We start from the raw sequence: 25,152 nt of genomic DNA, 5'->3' as shown, positions 1-25,152 counted from the left end.
GCATGGGCATGCATGGCTTTCAATGGCACTGGGTCACTTGTGTTTATTGATGACATAACAGCAGAAAAGAGTAGCCAGATGAATTCTGAAGTGTACAGGGATATACTTTCAGCCCAGATTCAGCCAAATGCTGCAAAGTTGATCGGACGGCGCTTCATAGTACAGATGGACAATGACCCCAAGCATACAGCCAAAGCTACCCAGGAGTTCATGAGTGCAAAAAAGTGGAACATTCTGCAATGGCCAAGTCAATCACCAGATCTTAACCCAATTGAGCATGCATTTCACTTGCTCAAATCCAGACTTAAGACGGAAAGACCCACAAACAAGCAAGACCTGAAGGCTGCGGCTGTAAAGGCCTGGCAAAGCATTAAGAAGGAGGAAACCCAGCGTTTGGTGATGTCCATGGGTTCCAGACTTAAGGCAGTGATTGCCTCCAAAGGATTCGCAACAAAATATTGAAAATAAAAATATTTTGTTTGGGTTTGGTTTATTTGTCCAATTTTACTTTTGACCTCCTAAAATGTGGAGGGTTTGTAAAGAAATGTGTACAATTCCTACAATTTCTATCAGATATTTTTGTTCAAACCTTCAAATTAAACGTTACAATCTGCACTTGAATTCTGTTGTAGAGGTTTCATTTCAAATCCAATGTGGTGGCATGCAGAGCCCAACTCGCGAAAATTGTGCCACTGTCCAAATATTTCTGGACCTAACTGTGTGTATGTATGTATGTATGTATGTATGTATGTATGTATGTAATATCACTAATTGTACTAACCTGAAGAATAAAACTGTCTTATCACTTTTAACAGTGTTTAAAAAAAAAAATAAAAAATCCTGAATTGCTGTTTCTTCATAATTCTGCCTCACAAAGGTGGAATAGAAAGCGATCAAAAAATGTTACCAAAAATGGTAGAAAAAAAACTACAACTCTCCCGGCAGAAAATAAGCCCTGATATCCCTGCCGTCAGAAAAATAAACCATTTTTTTTTTTTTTTTTATGTGATGGTAGCAAACCTAAAAAAACTATATATAAACCTAGTATCCCTGTAACCATACTAACTGGAGGAATAAAGCTGCCCAATCACTTATACTGCAAGGTGAACAGCGTAAAAAATAAATAAATCCAATTCTTCAACTGCTGTTGATTTGGTCTTTCTGTCTCCCAAAGATCACAGTATGGCCTAAGCTCATATTTATCCTGCGTGCTACACTGCGTCTTTACACCGAGGATTACATGTATATCTGAAAAAACGTGAGTGAGACAAAATTCACTGTATTGAGCCAGAGGGCGTCACTTCGACATCAAGTCTGGCCTGTCGTCCGGTGGTGTCCATCCTTCTTTTTCTGCATGCACAAAAGCACGGTCAACAACAGTTTTGTTCACCTTTTTTCTTTGTCGCTCTATTGGGAGACCCAGACAATTGGGTTGTATAGGCTATGCCTCCGGAGGCCGCACAAAGTATTACACTCAAAAGTTTTAAGCCCCTCCCCTTCTGCCTATACACCCCCCGTGCTCCCACGGGCTCCTCAGTTTTTTGCTTTGTGCGAAGGAGGTCAGACACACACACAGCACAGCTCCACAGATTGGTCAGCAGCAGCTGCTGACCATGTCGGATGGAAGAAAAGTGGGCCCATATAGGGCCCCCAGCATGCTCCCTTCTCACCCCACTCTTGTCGGCGGTGTTGTTAAGGTTGAGGTATCCATTGCGGGTACGGAGGCTGGAGCCCACATGCTGTTTTCCTTCCCCATCCCCCTCTGGGCTCTGGGCGAAGTGGGATCCTATCGGTCTCCAGGCACTGAGACTGTGCTTCATCCACATCTCCTGTGGAGCCTGCTGGATAGGAGCCGGGTACCGTTCAGGGACATGGCCCTGCTACGTGAAGGTACTCTGTATCCCTGTGGGGACCGCGCACGGCAACACCTCAGCTTTGCTGGGTGTGCTAGTGCACCGGGCCGCGGCGCTGACCGGGTTAAACTGTGCCATTACACACTCAGCGTCGCTGAGTGTGTTTTATATGTAGGGGCTACCGCGCTAACCGCCGCTGCCATGGGAAACTGCGGCGCGGCTGGGACTTGTAGTTCGCCGGGGACTTCGGCGTGTGCCGCGCTTTTACGGCGGCCACGCTTATACTCGAGTCCCCGGCTTGCTTGCGGCCTAGTTTTCCCTTTCTCCCGCCCTCAGCCCTGACAGGCAGGGGGAAGGGCGGGACGCTGCACGGAACGAGCAGCACTGAGGGCTGGAGTATGATTTGCATACTCCACCCCCCCTCACTGTGCACAGTGTGGGCACCAGTTCCCGCACTTTCTCGGCCACGCCCACGGCTCCCTCCTCTCGTCAGGACGCCGCAGCCATTCCTGTCAGCTCCTCCGACGCTGCAGAGAGGGACAAACCCTGGGAGACCCAGACACGGTCTCTGGTGGCCTCACAACCGCTTTAAAGCGGGTGGTAAGCAGCACCTGTTGGTGCTAGCCCCATGGTGCTGTAGTGTATTGATGCATTATTTGTTTATAGTATATACTCTACACTGTATGAGCACAGTTCATTCTGGCTATATACCCTATTGTGTTACACAGGGAAAACAATAGCATGGCGCCCACAAAAGGCGCGGGTGCCAAAACACAGGCTTATTATGCTGCCTGCGCCGCATGTATGACCCCACTACCGGCAGGTTCCACTGACCCTCATTGTGTGCAATGTTCGGCCCCTGTGACACTTATTCAGCCAGAGCCTCTGCTAAGAGGGGCCCAGGGGGAGCCACCTGTTGACACTGTCCAGGTGACGGGGACTGAGTTTGCAAAACTCTCTGAGACTATGGCTAAGATACTAGAAGCCTTGCAGTCCAGGCTGGTATCTCAGCAAAGGGACTCTGTTGAATCATTGTTCCCTGACCCCCCCTCAGTTGGTCCAACAATGTCCTCCCGGGGTATCTCATACATCCCAGGCTGAGGGTTATGACTTAGACCCCAGCCCCAGACCGAACAAGCGGGCTCGCTTAGATTTTCCCTCGACATCATATTGTTCAGGGTCTCAGCGGGGGGAATCTCTGGTTGATGATGCGGAGACAGCTGATCAGGATTCTGATCCTGAGGGCGCTCTCAATCTTGATACTCCGGACGGGGACGCCATAGTGAACGATCTTATTGCGTCCATCAATCAAATGCTGGATATTTCTCCCTCAGCTCCTCCGGCGGAGGAGTCAGCGTCTCAGCAGGAGAAATTCCGTTTCAGGTTCCCCAAGCGTACACAGAGTATGTTTCTAGACCACTCTGATTTCAGAGAGGCAGTCCAGAATCACCATGCTTGTCCAGATAAGCGTTTTTCTAAGCGCCTTAAGGATACACGTTATCCTTTTCCCCCTGACGTGGTTAAAGGTTGGACTCAGTGTCCCAAAGTGGATCCTCCAATCTCCAGACTGGCAGCTAGATCTATACTTGCAGTGGAAGATGGGGCCTCGCTCAAAGATGCCACTGACAGGCAGATGGAGCTCTGGTTGAAATCCATCTATGAAGCTATCGGAGCTTCTTTTGCCCCAGCATTCGCAGCCGTATGGGCGCTACAAGCTATATCAGCAGGTCAAGCGCAAATTGAAGCAGCCACATGCACGGCCGCGCCACAAGTGGCATCCATTACCACCCAGACCTCGGCAATTGCGTCTTACGCTATTAATGCTGTCCTGGACTCTGCGAGCCGTACGGCGGTTGCGGCCGCCAATTCGGTGGTACTCCGCAGGGCCTTGTGGCTACGGGAATGGAAGGCAGATTCTGCTTCCAAAAAGCGCTTAACCAGTTTGCCAATTTCTGGCGACAGGCTGTTTGGCGAGCGTCTGGATGAAATCATCAAACAATCCAAGGGAAAGGATACATCCTTACCCCAGCCCAAACAGAACATACCCCAACAGAGGAGAGGGCAGTCGAGGTTTCGGTCCTTTCGGGGCGCGGGCAGGTCCCAATTCTCCTCGTCCAAAGGGTCTCAGAAAGAACAAAGGAACTATGATGCATGGCGGTCTAAGTCACGTCCTAAAAAGACCACCGGAGGCGCCGCTAACAAAGCTGCTTCCTCATGACTTTCGACCTCCTCTAGTAGCATCCTCGGTCGGTGGCAGGCTCTCCCGCTTTTGCGACACCTGGCTGCCACAAATAAAAGACCGCTGGGTGAGAGACATTCTGTCTCACGGTTACAAGATAGAGTTCACCTCTCGTCCCCCGACTCGATTCTTCAGGTCATCCCCGCCTCCCGAGCGAGCCGAGGCTCTTCTGCAGGCGCTGGGCACTCTGAAGGCAGAAGGAGTGGTGGTCCCTGTTCCTCTTCAGCAACAGAGCCACGGTTTTTACTCCAACTTGTTTGTGGTCCCAAAGAAGGACGGGTCTTTCCGCCCGGTCCTGGACCTGAAACTGCTCAACAAACACGTAAAAACCCGACGGTTCAGGATGGAATCCCTCCGCTCCGTCATCGCCTCAATGTCCCAAGGAGATTTCCTTGCATCGATCGATATCAAAGATGCTTATCTCCACGTACCGATTGCTCCAGAGCACCAGCGCTTCTTGCGCTTCGCCATAGGAAACGAACACCTGCAATTCGTGGCACTGCCGTTCGGCCTGGCAACAGCCCCACGGGTTTTTACCAAGGTTATGGCTACTGTAGTAGCGCTCCTACACTCGCAGGGTCACTCGGTGATCCCGTATTTGGACGATCTGCTGATCAAGGCACCCTCTCAAGAGGCATGCCAACGCAGCCTCGACGCTACCCTGGAGACTCTCCAGGGTTTCGGGTGGATCATCAATTTTCCAAAGTCAAATCTGACACCGGCCCAATCGCTGACATATCTTGGCATGGAGTTTCATACCCTCTCAGCGATAGTAAAGCTTCCGCTGATCAAGCAGCAGTCACTACAGAAAGGGGTACAATCTCTCCTTCAAGGCCAGTCACACCCCTTGAGGCGCCTCATGCACTTCCTGGGGAAGATGGTGGCAGCAATGGAGGCAGTCCCTTTCGCGCAGTTTCACCTGCGTCCCCTTCAATGGGACATCTTACGCAAATGGGACAGGAAGCCGACGTCCCTCGACAGGACCGTCTCCCTCTCTCAGGCGACCAAAGCTTCCCTTCGGTGGTGGCTCCTTCCCACTTCTTTATCGAAGGGGAAATCCTTCCTACCCCCATCCTGGGAGGTGGTCACGACGGACGCGAGTCTGTCAGGGTGGGGAGCGGTTTTTCTCCACCACAGGGCTCAGGGTACGTGGACCCAGCAAGAGTCCTCGCTTCAGATCAATGTTCTGGAAATACGGGCAGTGTATCTTGCCCTGAAAGCGTTCCAGCAGTGGCTGGAGGGCAAGCAGATCCGAATTCAGTCGGACAATTCAACAGCGGTGGCATACATCAACCACCAAGGCGGCACTCTGTTGCCGCTGGGGGGTGCCGGACGTCGACCTCATGGCGTCCCGGCACAACAACAAGGTACCGACGTTCATGGCACGGTCTCAAGATCCCAGAGCTCTGGCGGCAGATGCCTTAGTTCAGGATTGGTCGCAGTTTCAGCTCCCTTATGTGTTTCCTCCGCTGGCACTGTTGCCCAGGGTGTTACGCAAGATCAGGGCCGACTGCCGCCGCGTCATCCTCGTCGCTCCAGACTGGCCGAGGCGGTCGTGGTACTCGGATCTGTGGCATCTCACGGTCGGCCAACCGTGGGCACTACCAGACCGACCAGACTTGCTATCTCAAGGGCCGTTTTTCCATCTGAATTCTGCGGCCCTCAACCTGACTGTGTGGCCATTGAGTCCTGGATCCTAGCGTCTTCAGGGTTATCTCAAGACGTCATTGCCACTATGAGACAAGCTAGGAAACCAACGTCCGCTAAAATCTACCACAGGACGTGGAAGATTTTCCTGTCATGGTGCTCTGCTCAGGGTTTTTCTCCCTGGCCTTTTGCCTTGCCCACCTTTCTGTCCTTCCTTCAATCTGGACTGGAAAAGGGTTTGTCGCTCGGCTCTCTTAAGGGACAAGTCTCAGCGCTCTCTGTGTTTTTTCCAGAAGCGCCTAGCCAGACTTCCACAGGTACGCACGTTCCTGCAGGGGGTTTGTCACATAGTCCCCCCTTACAAGCGGCCGTTAGAACCCTGGGATCTGAACAGGGTGCTGTTGGTTCTTCAGAAACCACCATTCGAGCCAATGAGGGATATTCCTCTCTCACGCCTTTCGCAGAAACTGGTTTTTCTAGTAGCAGTCACTTCACTTCGGAGAGTGTCTGAGCTAGCAGCGCTTTCATGCAAGACCCCTTTCTTAGTGTTTCACCAGGACAAGGTGGTTCTGCGTCCGGTTCCGGAATTTCTCCCTAAGGTGGTATCCCCCTTTCATCTCAATCAGGATATCTCCTTACCTTCTTTTTGTCCTCATCCAGTTCACCAATGTGAAAAGGATTTGCACTTGTTAGATCTGGTGAGAGCACTCAGAATCTACATTTCTCGTACGGCGCCCCTGCGCCGCTCGGATGCACTCTTTGTCCTTGTCGCTGGCCAGCGTAAAGGATCACAGGCTTCCAAATCAACCCTGGCTCGGTGGATCAAGGAGCCAATTATCGAAGCTTACCGTTCGGCTGGGCTTCCGGTTCCCTCAGGGCTGAAGGCCCATTCTACCAGAGCCGTGGGCGCGTCCTGGGCTTTGAGGCACCAGGCTACGGCTCAGCAGGTGTGTCAGGCGGCTACCTGGTCGAGTCTGCACACTTTCACGAAACACTATCAAGTGCATACCTATGCTTCGGCGGATGCCAGCCTAGGTAGACGAGTCCTTCAGGCGGCGGTTGCCCACCTGTAGGAAGAGGCCGTTTTACGGCTCTCTTACGAGGTATTATTTTACCCACCCAGGGACTGCTTTTGGACATCCCAATTGTCTGGGTCTCCCAATAGAGCGACAAAGAAGGGAATTTTGTTTACTTACCGTAAATTCCTTTTCTTCTAGCTCTAATTGGGAGACCCAGCACCCGCCCCTGTTTTTTTGTGTACACATGTTGTTCATGTTGAATGGTTTCAGTTCTCCGATATTCCTTCGGATTGAAGTTACTTTAAACCAGTTTGTAATTCTTTTTCCTCCTTCTTGCTTTTGCACCAAAACTGAGGAGCCCGTGGGAGCACGGGGGGTGTATAGGCAGAAGGGGAGGGGCTTAACACTTTTGAGTGTAATACTTTGTGCGGCCTCCGGAGGCATAGCCTATACAACCCAATTGTCTGGGTCTCCCAATTAGAGCTAGAAGAAAAGGAATTTACGGTAAGTAAACAAAATTCCCTTCTTTTAAAAGATGCAGACCACTGAACAGAGGCCAAACAAAGTCAGGAGTAACGCCGCTGTCTCATTACTGAATTAATTCTTCGGGGGGCTTCACCTGAAGCACTTATTTCGGAGATGTAGGTGGAAACCCTGATGTAAGTGCTCAGCATAGAGCACAGGATAAATGTGAACTGATCCAAAATGTCCTGCCACCAAATAGCATTTAATTCAACCCACTAAAAACACAAGTCCCCCACTCGGGTCTGTCATCTGTTAACAGCAATATAGGGGTCTTCCACATTAGGAAGGAAATTTATGCTCAATTTTGTCCTGTTTCTCCTGTGAAAATGAAAATTTTAGGGTTAAAGCAACATTTTTGTTGGAGATGGGGTGTGTGTGTGTGTGTGTGTGTATGCTATTTAACTGTTTTGTGTGAAATAACTCCGATTTTTAATGGCATAAAAGTTTGGAAACTGCAAAATTTTCTCTAAATTTCCAATAGTTTCACAAACGCAAAAAAATATTGACTTTAATTTTCCACTATCGTGAAGCACAATATTTCATGAAATCTCAATCACTGGGATCCTTTGGAGCGTTCCAGAGTTATAACCTGTTAGTTACACTGATCAGATTTGTAAAAAATGGCCTGGTCATGAAGGTGAAAACCATGCTTGGGGGTAAAGGGGTTAAATATACTTAAAACTACCTGCGACTTTACCATACCCTATTGAGATACCTAGAGGAACCAGACAGGGATGGCCACTATCCCCGCCCCTCTTTGCTCTAGCAATGGAGCCGCTAGCTGATGCAATTAGGAATCACCCAGACATTAAAGGATTTGACACGCCCTCAGAAACCTACAAAGCGAGTCTTTTCGCAGATGACCTACTACTCTCAATATCTCAACCAACAACTTCTTTATAAAACTTATTTGACCTGCTTTATAAATTCTATGCGATTTCTGGTTTTAGGGTAAATATAGACAAGTCTGAGGCCCTGTATCTAAATTTGCCCATCCAAGACTAGAATAACAACACTGCGCGATATGGTTTTACCAGAAGAGACCAATATATCACATACCTGGGTATCAATTTAACCACACATATATCTTTTAAGTGGAATTATGCCCCCTTTATTAATAGCCTGACGAGTGATTTGGTTTAGATGGTCCCTGACATCACTGTCTTGGCTAGGAAGGATTCATAAAAAAAAAAAAATGGTGTCTCTGCGAAGGTTCCTCTATTTAGATTCACTCCCCATTGAGATCCCAACAAAAACTCTCAGCTTTTCATACGTTGACCTCAAATTTTATATGGAGAGGCGGGAGATCTAGGATAAAGCTATCCACGATGTCTTACCACAAAAAATGGGGGGGTTTTTGCTCCCAAATTTTGCTTTATACTATAAAATGGTTTAATTGGCCACTAGATCTGCCACAAACAATGGTCCCAGATGGGTTTGCCTAGAATAGTCCCTTGTAACACCACATTCGCTATTGGGGCTGCTCTGGTCCACAGTCCCATCCAACCCTTTTAAAATCCTTATTAAGCAATCCCATGTTTCCACCAGGACTTGAACCAGGGGCCTTCAATTAGTGGAGACCAAGAGGAGTCGCCCTATTAAAACATCTGTGGTCTTTTTCTCCCAAGATTGGAATTTATGCAGAAATACAATCCTGCACCTAGAGAGGCAATGCGTATAAATTAGGTCCTCCCATTTTGCAAACTATTTATCAATAAGTAACCATAAAAACCCACCAACCTATTTTGAAACTATTTGTTTGCAAGACCCCTTGGGTAGAGGTCTAATTTCTAGACTATTGTCTACTTTTAATACACCCCAAGGAAATACAAACCCAATTCATGGTGCAATGGGAGCAAGCAAGACCTTAACCAATCTATGACCCTAGAAAGATGGCAACATTGCTGTACCACACTGACAAGAGGGAGTAACCAAGCCCCTTTAACAGAAACGGAGCATATTTTGTCACTGCTAGATTGCAATTATTATACCCTACCGTCTCCGATCAATGTTTCAGAGGATGTAGCATGGTAGGAGACATGAAGCACACATGGTGGTCCTGCACTCTGGTCCGAACGTTCTGGAAACAGGTTTGAGCATCTAATAAAAAACATTATTGGAAGCTCTATTCAATTAGGCCTGACAGTCCTCCTCCTAGGTGATTAAACCCAGAAGACTCCCTAATAAATCCTTTCGCTCGTTATGCTATGTCACCATGGCTGCGAGAATACACCATTCTACCAAATAGAAATCCCCCCCACGCTTTCGATACAAATGCTAAAGGATTAACAAGATTATGCTGTTCGAATGCATAGAAGCAACAAGATTGGACAGCCTAGAGTCTTATCTTGAAATATGGTCACCCTGGATAGACCTACACCAGGACCTGTCCAACAACCTCACCCAAGCCTACCACTTGTCTCCCTGACATAACTTGTGATGGAGTATTCCATTCCTAATGACACACTTGGGGTGGATTCTCACTTGCGAGTTTCTCGCAGTAGAGCAATGCGAGAAACTCGCATTGGAATCGGACACATGTTAGTGAATGATTCAGCTCGCATTTGCGTTGTTTTTTTTTTTTTTTTTTTTTTTTTCCCCTCAGTCCAAATCGGGCTGAGGAAAAAATCGCAGCATTCTGCCTTTTTGCGAGTCTCTCCAATGCAAGTCTGTGGGAGCATGTAAAAAAAATCGTATGTCACGGGACTTCACTCACACCATCCTAGTGACATCCGATTTTCTAAATACATTTCTCGTATGTTTCCTAAAACACTGGAAACGAGTGATGTGTCACAATGTCTGTCAATCTCTGTTCTGTCAGTCGGTCTCTCCCTCTCGGTCTCTATTCTCTCTGTCGATCGGTCTGTCGGTCGGTCACTATCTCTGTCCCTCTCTTTCTGTCAATGTCTGTCTATCCCTCTGCCCCCATCTCTCATACTCGCCGATCACCAGCGCGGCGCTGCACGGTGTTCACACTGCTCTGGCGGCTTTTCCTCTTTTGAAAAAGCCGGCCGCTCATTATTCAATCTCGTATTCCCTGCTTTCCATGCCCACCGGCGCCTATGATTGGTTGCAGTGAGACAGCTGTCACTCATTGTGGGGGCGTGTCTGCTGCAACCAATCACAGCAGCCGGTGGGCGTGTCTATGCTGTGCATTTAAAAAAAAATAAAATAAATAAAAAAAACGGCGTGCGGTCCCCCCCCACCCCAATTTTAATACCAGCCAGATAAAGCCATACGACTGAAGGCTGGGATTCTCAGGATGGGGAGCCCCCCCCCCCAGCCTAACAATATCAGCCAGCAGCCGCCCAGAATTGCCGCATCCATTAGATGCGACTGTTCTGGGAAAGTACCCGGCTCATCCCGATTTGCCCTGGTGCATTGGCAAACGGGGGTAATAAGGAGTTAATGGCAGCCCATAGCTGCCAATAAGTCCTAGATTAATCATTGCAGGCGTCTGAGACACCCGCAATGATTAACCTGTAAATTAAAGTTAATAAACAGTTAAAAAATCCTTTATTTGAAATAATAAAATAAAACAAATAACCCATCCTTGTCCAACGTAATCCACGGAGGTCCCGCGACGCTCTCAGCTCTGCTACATGAAGGTGACAGGAGCTGCAGAAGACACCGCCGCTCCTGACAGCTCCACGCAGCAACTGAAGAGTCGCGCGATCAGCTGATGATGTCACTCGGGTTACTCGCGGCCACCGCTGGATCATACAACTGAGACAGCAAGTCGCCCGAGTGACAGCGATGAAGTCACAGGTGAGTTGCGGTCACGGGGGGGGGGAAGAATACAGCTAGCCGCGTGTAACCTGAGTGACAGCAGCACTAATCGCGCTGCTCAATTCAGTCACACTCAGGGGATTAGCGGTCACCGGTGAGTCCATCACGGGTGACCTCTAATCAGGATACGACAAAGACAGAGCCGCGGTATGACAATTAAGTCGGGTGAAGTTCATTCCTGATCGTGCGGCTCTGTCTGCTGTCGTCTGCCATTCAGCTCTGCTTCATGGCTGTGTCTGCTGTCAGCGGCCATGTAGCAGAGCTGAATGGCAGATGACATAGTAAAAACTGATCCCCCTACGCATTACACACGCATTACACATGTTAGGCAAGTCATTAAATAAAAAAAAAGCATCGCACTTGCGTTACACTCGGACCTAACGTGAACTAAAATCAGCCGAGGTTTTTTTTTTTTTTTTAGTCCAGTTGGACCTTTTTTACTCACATAGATGTGTTTCCAGCCTTAGAGTACGGTTCCACTTGTGTCTGACTCGTGCGAGTCTCTCATCGGTATCACCCGGCACGGCCTGACGCTCCCCAGACTGGAGTGCCTCAGCTGCATAGAAATACATGCAGCCGACCTGCTTCTGTTGGAGAGTGTGCGGCTGTGCTAGGTGATACCGATGAGAGACTCGCATGAGTCATACGCAAGTGGAACCGTACCCTTAGGGCAGACCTGGGCAAGGGGCGGCCCGTGGGCCACATCCGGCCCGCCTACTCTCTGTGACCGGCCCGCCTGGCTCAGGGCGTCCTTGCTGGCCGGTCACTGATGAGGGCAATCTGACCTGTTGTCCGGAGCTCCAGGCTCCGGGAGGCCCGTGGTCAGATTGCCCTCATCACACGCTGCGTGCCGGGTAGGAAACAGAGGACAGATCCTGCAGCTCCGCAGTCGGTGCAGGCAGCGGAACGCAGGAATCTCTCTCCTCTGTTCCCTGCGGCAGCTTTTCTCTGTGACACACGCGCGCCCTGATATCGTCAGTACGGCGCGCGTGTGTCATTTGAAAAGTTCTCGCCCGGCAGCAGAAGACGCTGCAGCAGCCGGGGCCGCACGGAGAGAAGCAGCGGCTCCTAGGAATACAGCATCGGCGCAGCCTGGGCATGTGAAGGAGAAGCCGCTCAGCGGAGGGAACGTACGGAGGAGCCTGAGGAGGGCAGGGCTGTGGAGTCGGTAAGCCAAACCTTCGACTCCGACTCCGACTCCTCAAATTCTCTTGCACCGACTCCGGCTCCGGCTCCGACTCCGACTCCTACATATATTGCTTATAGTTAGGTGAAAAATTTATTGTAGTACATGAATGTGTATGTGAACATCAGACATTTAATAATTTTTATGATACAATAATCAAGATATTTGGATAGAACATAAAATATATTTATTGGAATACAACTTTAGAACACAAAAAACTGTAATAAATTGTAAATATGTAATACACTATGTAATATACAGTAGATTACATATATATCTTGTGTGTGTGTGTGTATATACACTGTATATATATATATATTATATATATTACATATTTACAATTTATTAGTTTTTTTGTGTTCTAAAGTTGTATTCCAATAAATATTTTATGTTCTATCCAAATATCTTGATTATTGTATCATAAAAACAATTAAATGTCTGATGTTCACATTGTACTACAATAAATTTTTCACTTAAATATAAGCATTATACTAAATGTTGTTATTTAGTAAAATATTCAGCACATTCTGCATTGCACTCCTGTCCCCAATTTATTATATATTTTAGGAGTCGGAGTCGGTGCATTTTATACCGACTCCGACTCCACCAAAATGAGCTCCGACTCCACAGCCCTGGAGGAGGGGACAATAAGAAGACAGGTGAGTGGTTACTAGTAACCTGCGGGGGAAATGGGGGGGGTTAACTGTTGACAAATATTTGGGGTGTAGTGGTTTAGTATATGGGAATGTAGTTTTACAGGTGTGGTATATGGGGGGGGGTGTAGTGGTGTAAATAGCGGTGTAGTATAATACAGGTGTATATAGTGGTGTAGGGGTGTAGTATAATACAGGTGTAAATAGGGGTGCAGTGGTGTAGTATAATACAGGTGTAAATAGCGGTGTAGTATAATACAGGTGTATATAGTGGTGTAGGGGTGTAGTATAATACAGGTGTAAATAGGGGTGTAGTATAATACAGGTGTAAATAGGGGTGTAGTGGTGTAGTATAATACAGGTGTAAATAGGGGTGTAGTATAATACAGGTGTGTGTGTGTGTGTATATAGGGATGTAGTATATAGAGGTGTAGTTTATTACAGGTGTAGTGTATAGGGATGTATATTACAGGTATATTATGTGGCAGGTGTAGTGATGTAGTATATGGGGATTGTGTGTGCATGTATGTTTGGTGTGTGTGTGTGTGTGTGTAAAATTATATATATATATATATATATATATATATATATATATATATATATATATATATATATATATATATATATATATATATATATATATATATATATATATATATATATATATATATATATATATATATATATATATATATATATATATATATATATATATATATATATATATATATATATTAGTAGGACCGAGTTAATTATATTAGTCCGGCCCTCTAAAACCATCCCAACTTCTCATGCGGCCCCATGGGAAAATTAATTGCCCACCCCTGCCTTAGGGTGATGGTCAAGAGAGTACCAAACATGTAAATTAGCGTAGTAACATTCCTGTCTCTACACTTCCATCTTTGTTCTTCTCTCCAGTTCACATTTTGCTTCTTTTGTTAGTCCCCCCCTTGTTTATAGCCTATTCACCTCAGGAGTGTTTTCCTCCTCCTTTTCCCCTCCTCCCTCTTGTTCCTACTTCCTTCCCTTTTTCCTTTCTTTTCTTCTCTTATCTGAAAAGTAGTTATCAACTTGGAACCTGTATTCTCCAATGATATTGTGCCCTCTGTACCCTTTACTTTGTGTCAATCTCAAAGTTAAGAGCCATAATATATTAAGTACTTTCGAAACTCTTCTGTATTTTGTTGATATAAAACAATACAACATTTTTGGAACTAAAGGGGTTAAATATCACTCATTGGATGGACATTGAGCCCCTCACCCGCAGTAATAGTTTGGGAGACAAACCTCTTAAAAGGAACCTGTCACCAGATTTTTCCCTTATGATCTACGGCCACTACTGCCAGCTCAGCTCTCCTCAGCTGAGTGAGGCTGTGCGCACGTGTGCATAATTCATGCAGTTACGCTGCGCTTTGTAGCGCAGCGTAACTGCATGCGTCCTGCGTCCCCTGCACAGTCTATGGAGATTGTGCAGGGGCCGTGCGCACGTGGCGTCTTAGAGCGCAGCGCTTCGGCTGCTGCCCGAAGCGCTGCGTTCAAGAAGTGACATGTCACTTCTTCCGTGCACTTTGCCGGCAGCTCCTGCTCTGTCTATGGCAGGAGCTGCAGGCAGAGCGCATGGAATCTGCTTTTTTTTTTTTTTTTTTTTCTACGGACATTTTCTGCAGCGATTTGAAGCGCACGTGTGCTCTTCAGATCGCTGCAGAAATTTCTGCAGGGCTAGTACGCAACGTGCGCACATAGCCTGACACTGTCTATGCAGCTGGTACTCAGCTCAGAGTTGCCGATGATTGCGATGTGATCCTCGGGCTGCAGTAATCAGTAATACAGCAGGCATAGTGCAGGTGCAGTGCAGGGCTCAGAGCGGTAGGCAGGATTATGGGAGAGGAGGGTGAATATTCATTCTCTAAAAGGGGCAAATGTGGTAACCTATTCCCTATGTAAATTACAGTGAGAGCAGCCATCGCACTGTTAATGCCCCTTTTATTTATAATAAGCTCTGGAGGGCGGCGTTCCCTTCCAGGAAACATCCACCCCATAGCCTGGAAGAGATTATTTAATCCACAACAAGGCATCTGATGTGAGGAAGATTGGTATGACTTTTTTTTTTTTTTTTTTTCCACAGCATTCTATAATCTGTTTTTCCCATATAAAAATCTTCCTAGTGCTTATTTTCTGGGATACCGTAGAATCTCATAAGTAACTGCCATCTCCTATCTAGTACATCAAATACATTGATGGCTTCAGTGGGTTTGTTACTGACAGATTCCCTTTTTAAATGCTTCTATATCAACTTTTTATTTAACTGGGCGATTGCTGAAATTTTTAGGTTCACTTTCTTCAAATGTGATATAGTTAAACATTAAACATATTATGCAAACAGTTTTAACAAAGAGCTTAATGGCAAAACTCACAACAGGTGTTTGATCTATGGATCGCCCAATGAATTTTGGGGTACGATTGGAATTTGTATTTAAACAGTCCTCCATATGATGCTGTTCACATTTTGACATCATGACACAAAGATAACTCCAAACAATTGATCAACAGTACCTCGCCATTGTGAGACTTCAAGCAGGATGTTCTCAGATGGAAGTGCCAACTGAGCTTACAGTGTCAGTGTCACCAGCAGGTTACAACATAGCAAGAGACTGGAAAAGTCACAGAAAGGCATAGAAGTTTGCGTCCTTCGGCCACATGATCCCACTGATTACCACTTCATTGGCAACAATGCCCTTCAGAACCGGATGATGGATGCCACACAACTCTAGGCACATTTTAAAGGGAATCTGTCAACAGGTTTTTGCTACTTCATCTGAGCATAACATGATGTAAGCAAAGAGATTCTGAATCCAACGATGTATCTTAGATTACTGGCTGCAGCCGGTCTGACACAGTGAAAGATATATTATTTTTTTTGTCTGTAGCAGAGCTCTGGGAGCTGCTCCTACCCACACCATATACCCACACGCTATATGTGCATTTCCACAGACAGAAGCTGCAAATCACAAAAGGGGGCGCAGTTGGACTACAGCTCACTTGCTCCACTAATGATAAAGCTAAGAATCTTAAAGGGAACCAGTCATCAGAACTTTTGCTTTAAACCGAAATGTTTCCCCTTCTGCAGCTCCTGGGCTGCATTCTAGCAAGGTTCCTGTTGTTTTTTTGCCCCCTTTTAGACCAAATATAATACTTTATAAAGTTGTACCTTTTGGGATGCAAATCTTCTAAATTATCCACGGGGGCGGGCTGTCTGGTGTCCGTTACTGTCCCTACTGCCGATTTTACGCCGTCACCCCAACACTCCATTTCATACTTCAGGACGCCGCCCAGTGCGTCTGAGGTCCGGCGCATGCGCAGTGCCACTGTAGTGGGACTGTGCACTGCGTGCAGTGTGACCGCTGGTGACGTTTGCGCAGACACGAGATTATGGGCGGCGCTGATTGTCATCGCAAGTGCACGCCCATAATCTAGTGCCCACGCTTTCCCCTCTGCCTCCAGCATTCTGCGCAAGCGCTGGCCAGATGACCGCACGTCCCCTCTTTCCCATCTTTCCCTGGAGCAGGAAATAGATGGGAGGAGCAGAGCAGGACACCACCGGTTACGGCCAGCGCTTGCGCAGAACGCTGGAGGCAGAGGGGAAAGCGCGGGCACTAGATTATGGGTGGGCACTTGCGATGACAATCAGCGCCACCCGTAATCTCGTTGGGGGATGACGTAAATCTGCAGGATGGACAGTAACTGACATCAGAGAGCCCACCCCCATGGACGATTTAGAAGATTTGCATCCCAAAAGGTACAACTTTATAAAGTATTATATTTGGTCTAAAAGGGGGCAAAAAAACAGGAACCCTGCTAGAATGCAGCCCAGGAGCTGCAGAAGGGGAAACATTTAGGTTTAAAGCAAAATATCTGATGACAGGTTCCCTTTTTAAATGAACATTTCAGGTAAACAAAAACAGACTGATAAGAGCTGGCGGTAAAATTACATCATAGTGTTAATCTGCTGCTGCCGGCAGCAGCGGAAGATCGGCACACATCTCGGCTGATTTATACAACTGATATGTGTGCCTGCTAGGTATGAGCGGAATCATTATCTGCCCGTGCCGTTTAACCCCTTAAATGGCGCTGTCAATAAGTGACAGCGCCATTATAATCACGATCGTGGTAAACGTTTACTTAACGCCCAATACCGGAAGTCACGTGACATGATCACGTGACTACTGGTTGTTGTCATGGTAGCACAGGGTCATGTGATGACTCCTGTAGCTCACATGACTCACTGTTTCACCCGGCCGAGAGCTGGGTGAGACGGGAAATGAGCATATCTGGTGATCACAGCTGTGTAGCCGTGATCCGCAGATATGGAAGAGCGATCAGACATCTGATCCATATAGTCCCCTAGGGGACCTAGTAAAATAAAAAAAAGTTTTACAAAATTAAAAAAAAAAAACTAAACCTAAAAATTCAAATCACACACCCCCCTTCGCCTTATTAAAAATTAAAGGGTTAAAAAAAATAAAAAATACACACATTTGGTATTGCCGCGTTCAGAAATTCCCGATCTATCAAAATATAAAATCAATTAATCTGATCGGTAAACGATGTAGCGGCAAGAAAATTCCAAATGCCAAAATTACGGATTTCTTTTTGGTCGCCACAAATTTTGCACTAAATGCAATAACAGGCTATCAAAACGTAGCCTCTGCACAAAAGTGGTACCATTAAAAACGTCAACCTGAGGCGCAAAAAATAAGCCGTCGCTGAGCCATAAATCCCAAAAATTGACAATGCTACGGCTCACGGAATATGGCGTAACGTGTGCCACTTTTTTCGGACAAACTTCTGATTTTATTTTAACCTTTTTTTAGATAAAAGTAAACCTATTCATGTTTAGTGTCTACGAACTCACACCGACCTTAGGCATCACAGCCACACGTCAGCTTTACCATATAGTGAACACAGTGAATAAAATATCTCAAAGACAATAGTGCTATCGCACTTTTTTTTTTTTTTGCATTTTTTTCCGCATTTGGAATTTTTTGGCCGTTTTTCAGTACACTATATGGTAAAACTCATGCTTTCATTTTAAAAGTGCAGCTCGTTCTGCAAAAAAACTAGCCCTCACATGACCATATTGACTGAAAAATAAAAAAAAAGTTACGTCTCTCGGAAGAAGAATGGTGGAAAAAAAAAACAGCGCAAAATCGGCTAGTCGCGAAGCGGGTTAAGGAAGGTGAGATTCACCCAAGTGTCACATCAGACCATTTACATCAGAGTGATCTGCGTGCTAAACTACATAGGTACCTGGCCATACCACCAGGCACAGGTATCATCATCTTTCTGGACGAGGGACCAGTGGGCCTCAGTGCTGTTCACTGATAACACTGTTCACGCTGAGCAGAAGTCCTGGCTGCCAACTATGTTGGGGACTTAAAGGAGACTTGTATGTATCAGCCACTGTCCTCACTATACGAGCCTTTGCTGGAGGTGTTAGTGTTGGCAGGTGTGTCTAGTCAATACAGAACACTACACTTTGTCAATGGTAGTGACAAGCCCCTACTACTTGAATAATATCCTGAATCCAGTGAACAACACAGGCCTAATTTCATCTTCATGGACGATTAGGCCCCATGTGCACGCTGTTTTTTTTTTGGGGGTTTTTTTGCCGCTTTTTTTGGGTGAAGTTTGTGGCCACAGGGTGCTGCTTCGTGGTGAACACAAAACTGCAGCATGCGGACATATGAAATGCTCCAGCTCATCGAGATCACATCATTGGGAAATGGCTGCTTGAGACTTGGGTACATCAAATGGAGTGGCCTGCACTTTCTCCAGACATGAATCCCATAGAAAACTCATGGGATCAGCTGAGAGGCTCGTAACTCTGTACCCTAGAACCTAAATGAGCTGAGGGCCGCCCTTCAAGAATAGTGGGACACCATGCCTCAGAGACCATAACTCCCACTTGTGAACAGCATGAGACGTCATCAAGATGTAATTGATGCTCAAGGCCACATGACGAGTTATTGAGCCATTTGGGTTGGGTATAATCACCACTGTTGCCTTTTTATTGAGGGGGGGGTGGGGAATTGTTTGAGATGAGGAAATAACTACATTCTTCTACTTAAATGCGCTACTTTTTCTACTTTTATGATTAAAATATCTGTTTAGTTGAAACTTTCACATAATTTCACCTGAAAGCCAAATATCCCTAAGTTTTTGTGAGTGGTGTATGTTGAGATCATTTGACTTTCTTTCTACAAGTCTCGTTTATCCCAATTTCAGATGTCTTATTTTTACATTAATCTGAAATGTGCAATAAGGTAAAACACGCTGCAAGTGATGGGGTTTGGCCAAACCTTCCTCATTTGCAGCAGGAAAATTGGCAGATCTTTCACACGTCCGTGAAAATCATGCACGTTTTTCAAGGATGTGTCAAAGGTGCGTTTTTGCCTCCGTGTGCTGTGTTTATGGCACATGTGTGTTCTCCTTGTGTTATCCATGATAACACACAGAGAACGGGAACTTTCTGCTCACCTGGCCCTGGCGTTGCTGTCTGTGGTGCTGATCTTCGGTCTCCGGTCCTGCTGACTCCCTGCTGCTGCTGCTTCCAGCCGCAGTGAAGTGAATATGCAATGAGCATAATAAGCGGCGGTCGGAAGCAAGTGACAGCGGCAGAGACAGCAGGCCTGGTGAAGGTGAGTAAAGATTTGTTTTGCTTTTTTAAGCAGACAAGTGTTTTTCTCCGGTGCGTGTCACACGGAACACCTCCGTGGGGTCCGTATGCGGGCCGTGTGACACCCGTGATGCTGGAGAAAAATGGACGTGTACGTGTGGGGCACACGTATGCTCCACACGTTCCATGGCAGAAAACGCACGTGAGCGCAGACCCATTGATTTTAATGAGTCTACGTGTGCCCATGTCTCCGGTACGTGAGGAAATGGACCAAACACGTACCAGAGACACGGACGTGTGAAAGAGGCCTATGGGTGATTAATTTGACTTCTTTTCTGCCTTTTTTTTTTGTCAATGTTCCTTTTGAAATCCTCGTGTTAATGAGCTTTGTTTGTTTAGGTCAAGATCTCGACGACGTTCACGTAGAAGATATTCTCGCTCTAGGTCTCGATCACATTCACACAAAAGGCGATCAAAAAATAGATCATACACTCCAGAATACAGACGAAGAAGCCGAAGTCACTCACCAATGTCCAACAGAAGGAGGCACAATGGGAGCAGGGTAAGTTATCCATACAGCTTCACCTCATATTGTAAATAAAAAAATTAAAAAATATTTCAAGCACGAAGTGATTTTTGTTTTTTTTTCTTTTTTTGTTTTGTTTAGGCAAACCCAGGTCCAAACACATGTGTCGGGGTCTTTGGTTTGAGCTTGTACACAACTGAACGAGATATAAGAGACATCTTCTCTCGCTATGGCCCTCTCAGTGGTGTCAATGTTGTTTATGATCAGAGAAGTGGCCGCTCAAGGGGATTTGCATTTGTCTATTTTGAACGTATAGAAGATTCCAGAGAGGTAAACATCAGAATTAAGTGTTGAGGGTTTGGGGAGGGGGGGTTCTCCTCCTTGGGTTTTGGGCGGAGTTGCATGCTGTTTTCAAGGATGGGTTGAAGCATTCATTGATCTGCTCTGATATGGGATCAGGAATTATTTATGTGACACTTCTTCACATTTTAGCACACATGCATAGTTCTTGTGTACACAGTCTAACAGGCCATCTTTTACATGCTGGCAAACCCACTGAGTTTTCCAAGGCACTGATACCAGATATTTCTCCTGAAAGCTCTTCTCTGGGGTCTTTCCCTTTTAGTTAACTTAAAGGGCTGTCCACTACTTATACAACCTTCTCAATCCCAATGTTTTGCCCCAGTAAATGACACACTGAACTCCAGGATTGATGCCATTACAATGGTGTTGACACTGGCTCTCTCAGGGACATTGTCACACAGTGCTTGCAGCCAATGTTACGCTATCCCAGGAAGAACCAGTGTTGAGACCACTGGAACATCACGGAGGTCAGTGTATTATTTTACTGGGGGCAAACATTGGGATTAAGAAGGGGTTGTACAAGTAATGGACTATGGCTTTGAACTATAAAAACTGAACGTTGTTGCACATGATGATCATTCTTTGGTGCTTTTTGGGCTAGTCACATGTGCAGTCCCTTTGAAAGATGTATGCACATAAGCTTACATACTATAGTCAAATAGCATGTGCCTGACGTTGTAGAAGGCCTGAGATTATTACTGGATGCCACAGTGTTGCATGTGGCCAAAGTTGCTCCGACTTGCAGGGGCAAATAAGGGCACAAATTCGTGGTGGGTGGGGTTCCTTTTCCTCCCTGGTGGTGAGAGACCAATCTGCAGAGAGCCTTCCATAAATCATATCCTAGCGCTATATGGTGACTGACTATGACAGCTGACTGCTCTATACCGCTGCAACATTACAGCACTAAACACGTGAATGAGGTCTCATTACAACACCTACACAACCACGTCACAAAAGCTACATAAAATCCAACAGAGTTGGCGTTCCTGCAACTTGTTTGTTAAAGCGGTATAGGTGTCGCAATGCAACCCTCCCATTATTTCCACTCAAAGAAAAAATCTCTACATCAGATGGCAGGTCATAAGAAAGAGGTGGGTGGTGGTTTTACGACTGCTTTCTGCACAGTATTCACTAATGGCTTGTGTTACCCAGGGTAAGCGTCCTATTTTCAACAGCACATACAGAACCTCTTGTATTAAAACTATTGTGCAAATTTGAGTTTCTATGTCTCCCATCTTGTCATTAGGTAGAAGGCCTTGTTCACACACTGCGGTTCTACCTGCGTTTTTTGTTTTTGTTTTTTTCTGCAGAAAATGGTTGTAACCAATTGGAAAAAAAATAGCTGTGCGCACCTTTTTTTTTTTTTTTTTTTTCCCCAAGAACATTCTGCAGAATTTCTTGAGGAAAAGAATGAGCATGTCACTACTTTTGTGCAGGTACATGCGTTTTTTGCCATAGATAATGGTAAACTGCAGGGACCAACCTGCGGCAAAAAGCGCACCAAAAAAGCATCAAAACCGCGGTAAAACTGCATGCGTTTTTTGGTGCAGTATTGGTGCGGTTATCTTTCAGACTAACGAAATTTCTTGAGAAAAATCCTTTTTCTAGTGTGAACAAAGCCTAAGGCTATGTTCACACACTGCGTTTTTTACCTGCGTTTTGGGTCCGTTTTTGCTGCAGAAATTTCTTGAGAAATTCTTGTAACCTTTCTGCAGACATTCCCCAGCAAAACCTATGGCAAAAAAAATTAGCTGTGCACACACTGCATTTTTTTCTTAAGAAAATTCTTTCTGTAGATTTTCTTAAGAAAAAGAATGAGCATGTCACTTCTTTTCTGCAGCTAACTGCGTTTTTTGCCATAGATAATTGGCACAATAACGCAGGGAGCAACCAGCGGTAAAAACGCACCGAAAACGCGGCAAAAACGCAGGTGCGTTTTTGATGCGTTTTTTAACGCAGGTGCACTAATCCTTCACTCTTAAGAAATTTCTTAAGAAATTTCTTAAGAAAAATCATTTTTCTAGTGTGAACATAGCCCAAGGCCTCCTCTAACAGTTGGTACTCTGATGCAGCCTGTACTGTGTGTGCGTGCGTATAGCCGTACAGCAGACTGCAATGTAGCACGTGAGCCTGGTGATGTAGGTCTGCAGTATATGCACTCGGTCTATAGTGTGAAGGATGCAGCCTACACCAATCCTTCATGAAGCGTTTTGTTTGGTTAGTGTTTAGAAGAATAAAGTGGGGTGAATATTGTACTGTTCTGTGTGACTCCAGGCTTACTTGACTTCTGGTGTAATGTGCCCCTCTTTATTTTTTAGCCTATAGCCACATGTGAATTCATTTGATTACCACTAGGCCTTCTGGTATTCACAGATGTTCACTGGGCCGAACAATCCCACATGGTAAATCTACTGAAGGTTATTTTATACAGTAGCCACATTTTCCACAGCACTTACAATGAAGCCAGGACGTGATCAGACAATACAGTGGAACCTTGGTTATCGAGAACAATCCGTTCTGGGAATGTGCTTGTTAACAAAGTTACTCGTTCAGCAAAGCAAGATTTCCCATAGGAAGTCATTGCAATGCAGACAATTCGTTCCACAACTTGTTAAATGTCCCATCCTGGTCCCCTATTGTGCCATTCCACACACACTTAGAAACACACATATTATGCTCACCTTACGTTCCCTCGCCGGCCTCCTGGAACTTGCAGTTGCCTTACAGGCTGTGTATAGAGTAACCATCGCGACCGATGACTGACCTTTCGCTTCCAGCGTGCTGGCCAATCAGAGGCAAGCGGCTACTGCCTTTGAGTAGCGGCTGACAGGGGAAGGTCCACCCTTGTCGCGATGCTTGCCGATACACATACTGTAGTGGCAAACTACAAGAACCATGAGGCCGGCGATGGAACGGAAGGCACACATATTATGCTCACCTTAACTTCCGTTCCACCGCCGGCCTCCTGGAACTTGAAGGTAAGGTGAGCATAATATGTGTGCGTGTTTGTTTGTGTGGACTGCAAAAGTGTCAGAGCGCGGTGGATGTATGGAACCGGAAGTGTGTGCGGTGAGTATTTCTTCGGCGCTCCATTGGGAGACCCAGACGATTGGGTGTATAGCACTGCCTCCGGAGGCCACACAAAGCAATTACACTAAAAAGTGTAAGGCCCCTCCCCTTCTGGCTATACACCCCCAGTGGGATCACTGGCTCACCAGTTTTCTGCTTTGTGCGAAGGAGGTCAGACATCCACGCATAGCTCCACTGTTTAGTCAGCAGTAGCTGCTGACTATATCGGATGGAAGAAAAGAGGGCCCATATGGGGCCCCCAGCATGCTCCCTTCTTACCCCACTTGTGGTTTGTAAGGTTGAGGTACCCATTGCGGGTACGGAGGCTGGAGCCCACATGCTGTTTTCCTTCCCCATCCCCCTGAGGGGCTCTGAGGAAGTGGGATCTTACCGGCCACCAAGCCCTGGGGCCGGGCTCCATCCACAGACCCATAGAACCTGCTGGATGTGGAGCGGGAGTGCCGTTCAGGGACAAGGCCCTGCAACTTTCAGGTACTCTGTGTCCCCGTATGACAGGCCACGCACACCCCAGACTTGCTGGGTGTGCTAGTGCGCCGGGGACTGTAGCGCTGTGCGCTGGGCTTATAGTCCCCGCAGATTACTGGGGGACTTTATGTGTGTGGATCGCCGCGCCGACCGCCCCTGGAGCGGCGGCGCAGCTGCGACTTGTAGTGCGCCGGGGACGCGCCGACCGCGCTTTTACGGCGGCGGCGCTTCTAACTTTAGTTCCCGGTTTTTCTGCGGCCTAGCTCCGCTTCGTTAACGCCCCCCACCCTGTCAATCAGGGTAGGGGAGAGACGTTGTTCAATCGGCAGCGCCGAGGGCTGGAGCACGATTTACATGCTCCAGCCCTCTCACTGAGCACAGTAGGACACAGGCTTCGCGCTTTTTCTCTGTGCACGCCCTAGGCCCGCCCCCAGGCTTGCAGCTCCCCAGGACGCCGGCAGCCATTATACACATGCAGTCTGGCTGGAGAACGGACGCAGGCTCTGGGGGACCCAGGCTAGGGATTTCTGGCGACCACACACCCGCGCTAAGCGGGCGGTAAGCAGCACATACGTGCGGCCCCACTAGTGCCACAGTGTTATATTTGTGTACTGTTTTTCGCTGTACCAGATATATTTATATATATTTATATATACTGCACTGTTCGGTCGCTTCTTGGCTGTATACCCTATATTACTCTGGGGAGACAACAACATGTCATCCACAAAACGCAAGGGTGCCAAGGCAAGGGCTGCTTACACTGCTTGTACAGCATGTGGGGCTAATCTACCAGCAGGCTCCAACGACTCTCATTGTGTGCAATGTTCAGTCCCAGTGGCACTTCGTCAGCCAGAGCCTATGGTGGTGGTAGCCCAGGCAGAGTCGCCTGCGACCCCTGCCCCGGTGACGGGGTCAGAATTTGCAGTTTTTGCTGATTAAAATGTCTGTGACTATGGCAAAAATCCTGGAAACCTTGCAGTCCAGGCCAGTTGCTCAGACCATGGACACCGCTGTGTCTATGTTCCCCGGCCCCCCTCAGCTGGAATTAATCCGTAATTCAAGGGGGTCCCAGGCATCACAGGCTGAGGGCTCTGACTCCGATGGCAGTCCCAGTCCGCCTA

The 25,152-nt window shown here is 46.8% G+C and overlaps 1 protein-coding gene across 1 annotated transcript in view; it reads left to right on the top strand.

The window, feature by feature from the left end:
• Positions 1–25,152, top strand: part of TRA2A (transformer 2 alpha homolog) — a 64,443-nt gene that overhangs the window by 22,853 nt on the left and 16,438 nt on the right. Inside the window, exons 3-4 of the mRNA XM_075315363.1 lie at positions 19,987–20,149; positions 20,255–20,443. Of these exons, the coding sequence (XP_075171478.1) occupies positions 19,987–20,149; positions 20,255–20,443 (352 nt within the window). The remainder of the gene's footprint in view (positions 1–19,986; positions 20,150–20,254; positions 20,444–25,152) is intronic.

The sequence above is a fragment of the Anomaloglossus baeobatrachus genome, chromosome 6 (assembly GCF_048569485.1).
Source record: "Anomaloglossus baeobatrachus isolate aAnoBae1 chromosome 6, aAnoBae1.hap1, whole genome shotgun sequence".
Lineage (NCBI taxonomy): Eukaryota > Metazoa > Chordata > Amphibia > Anura > Aromobatidae > Anomaloglossus > Anomaloglossus baeobatrachus.
Note: the sequence above shows the minus strand (reverse complement) of the source record. Positions and strands in the feature narration are given on the sequence as shown.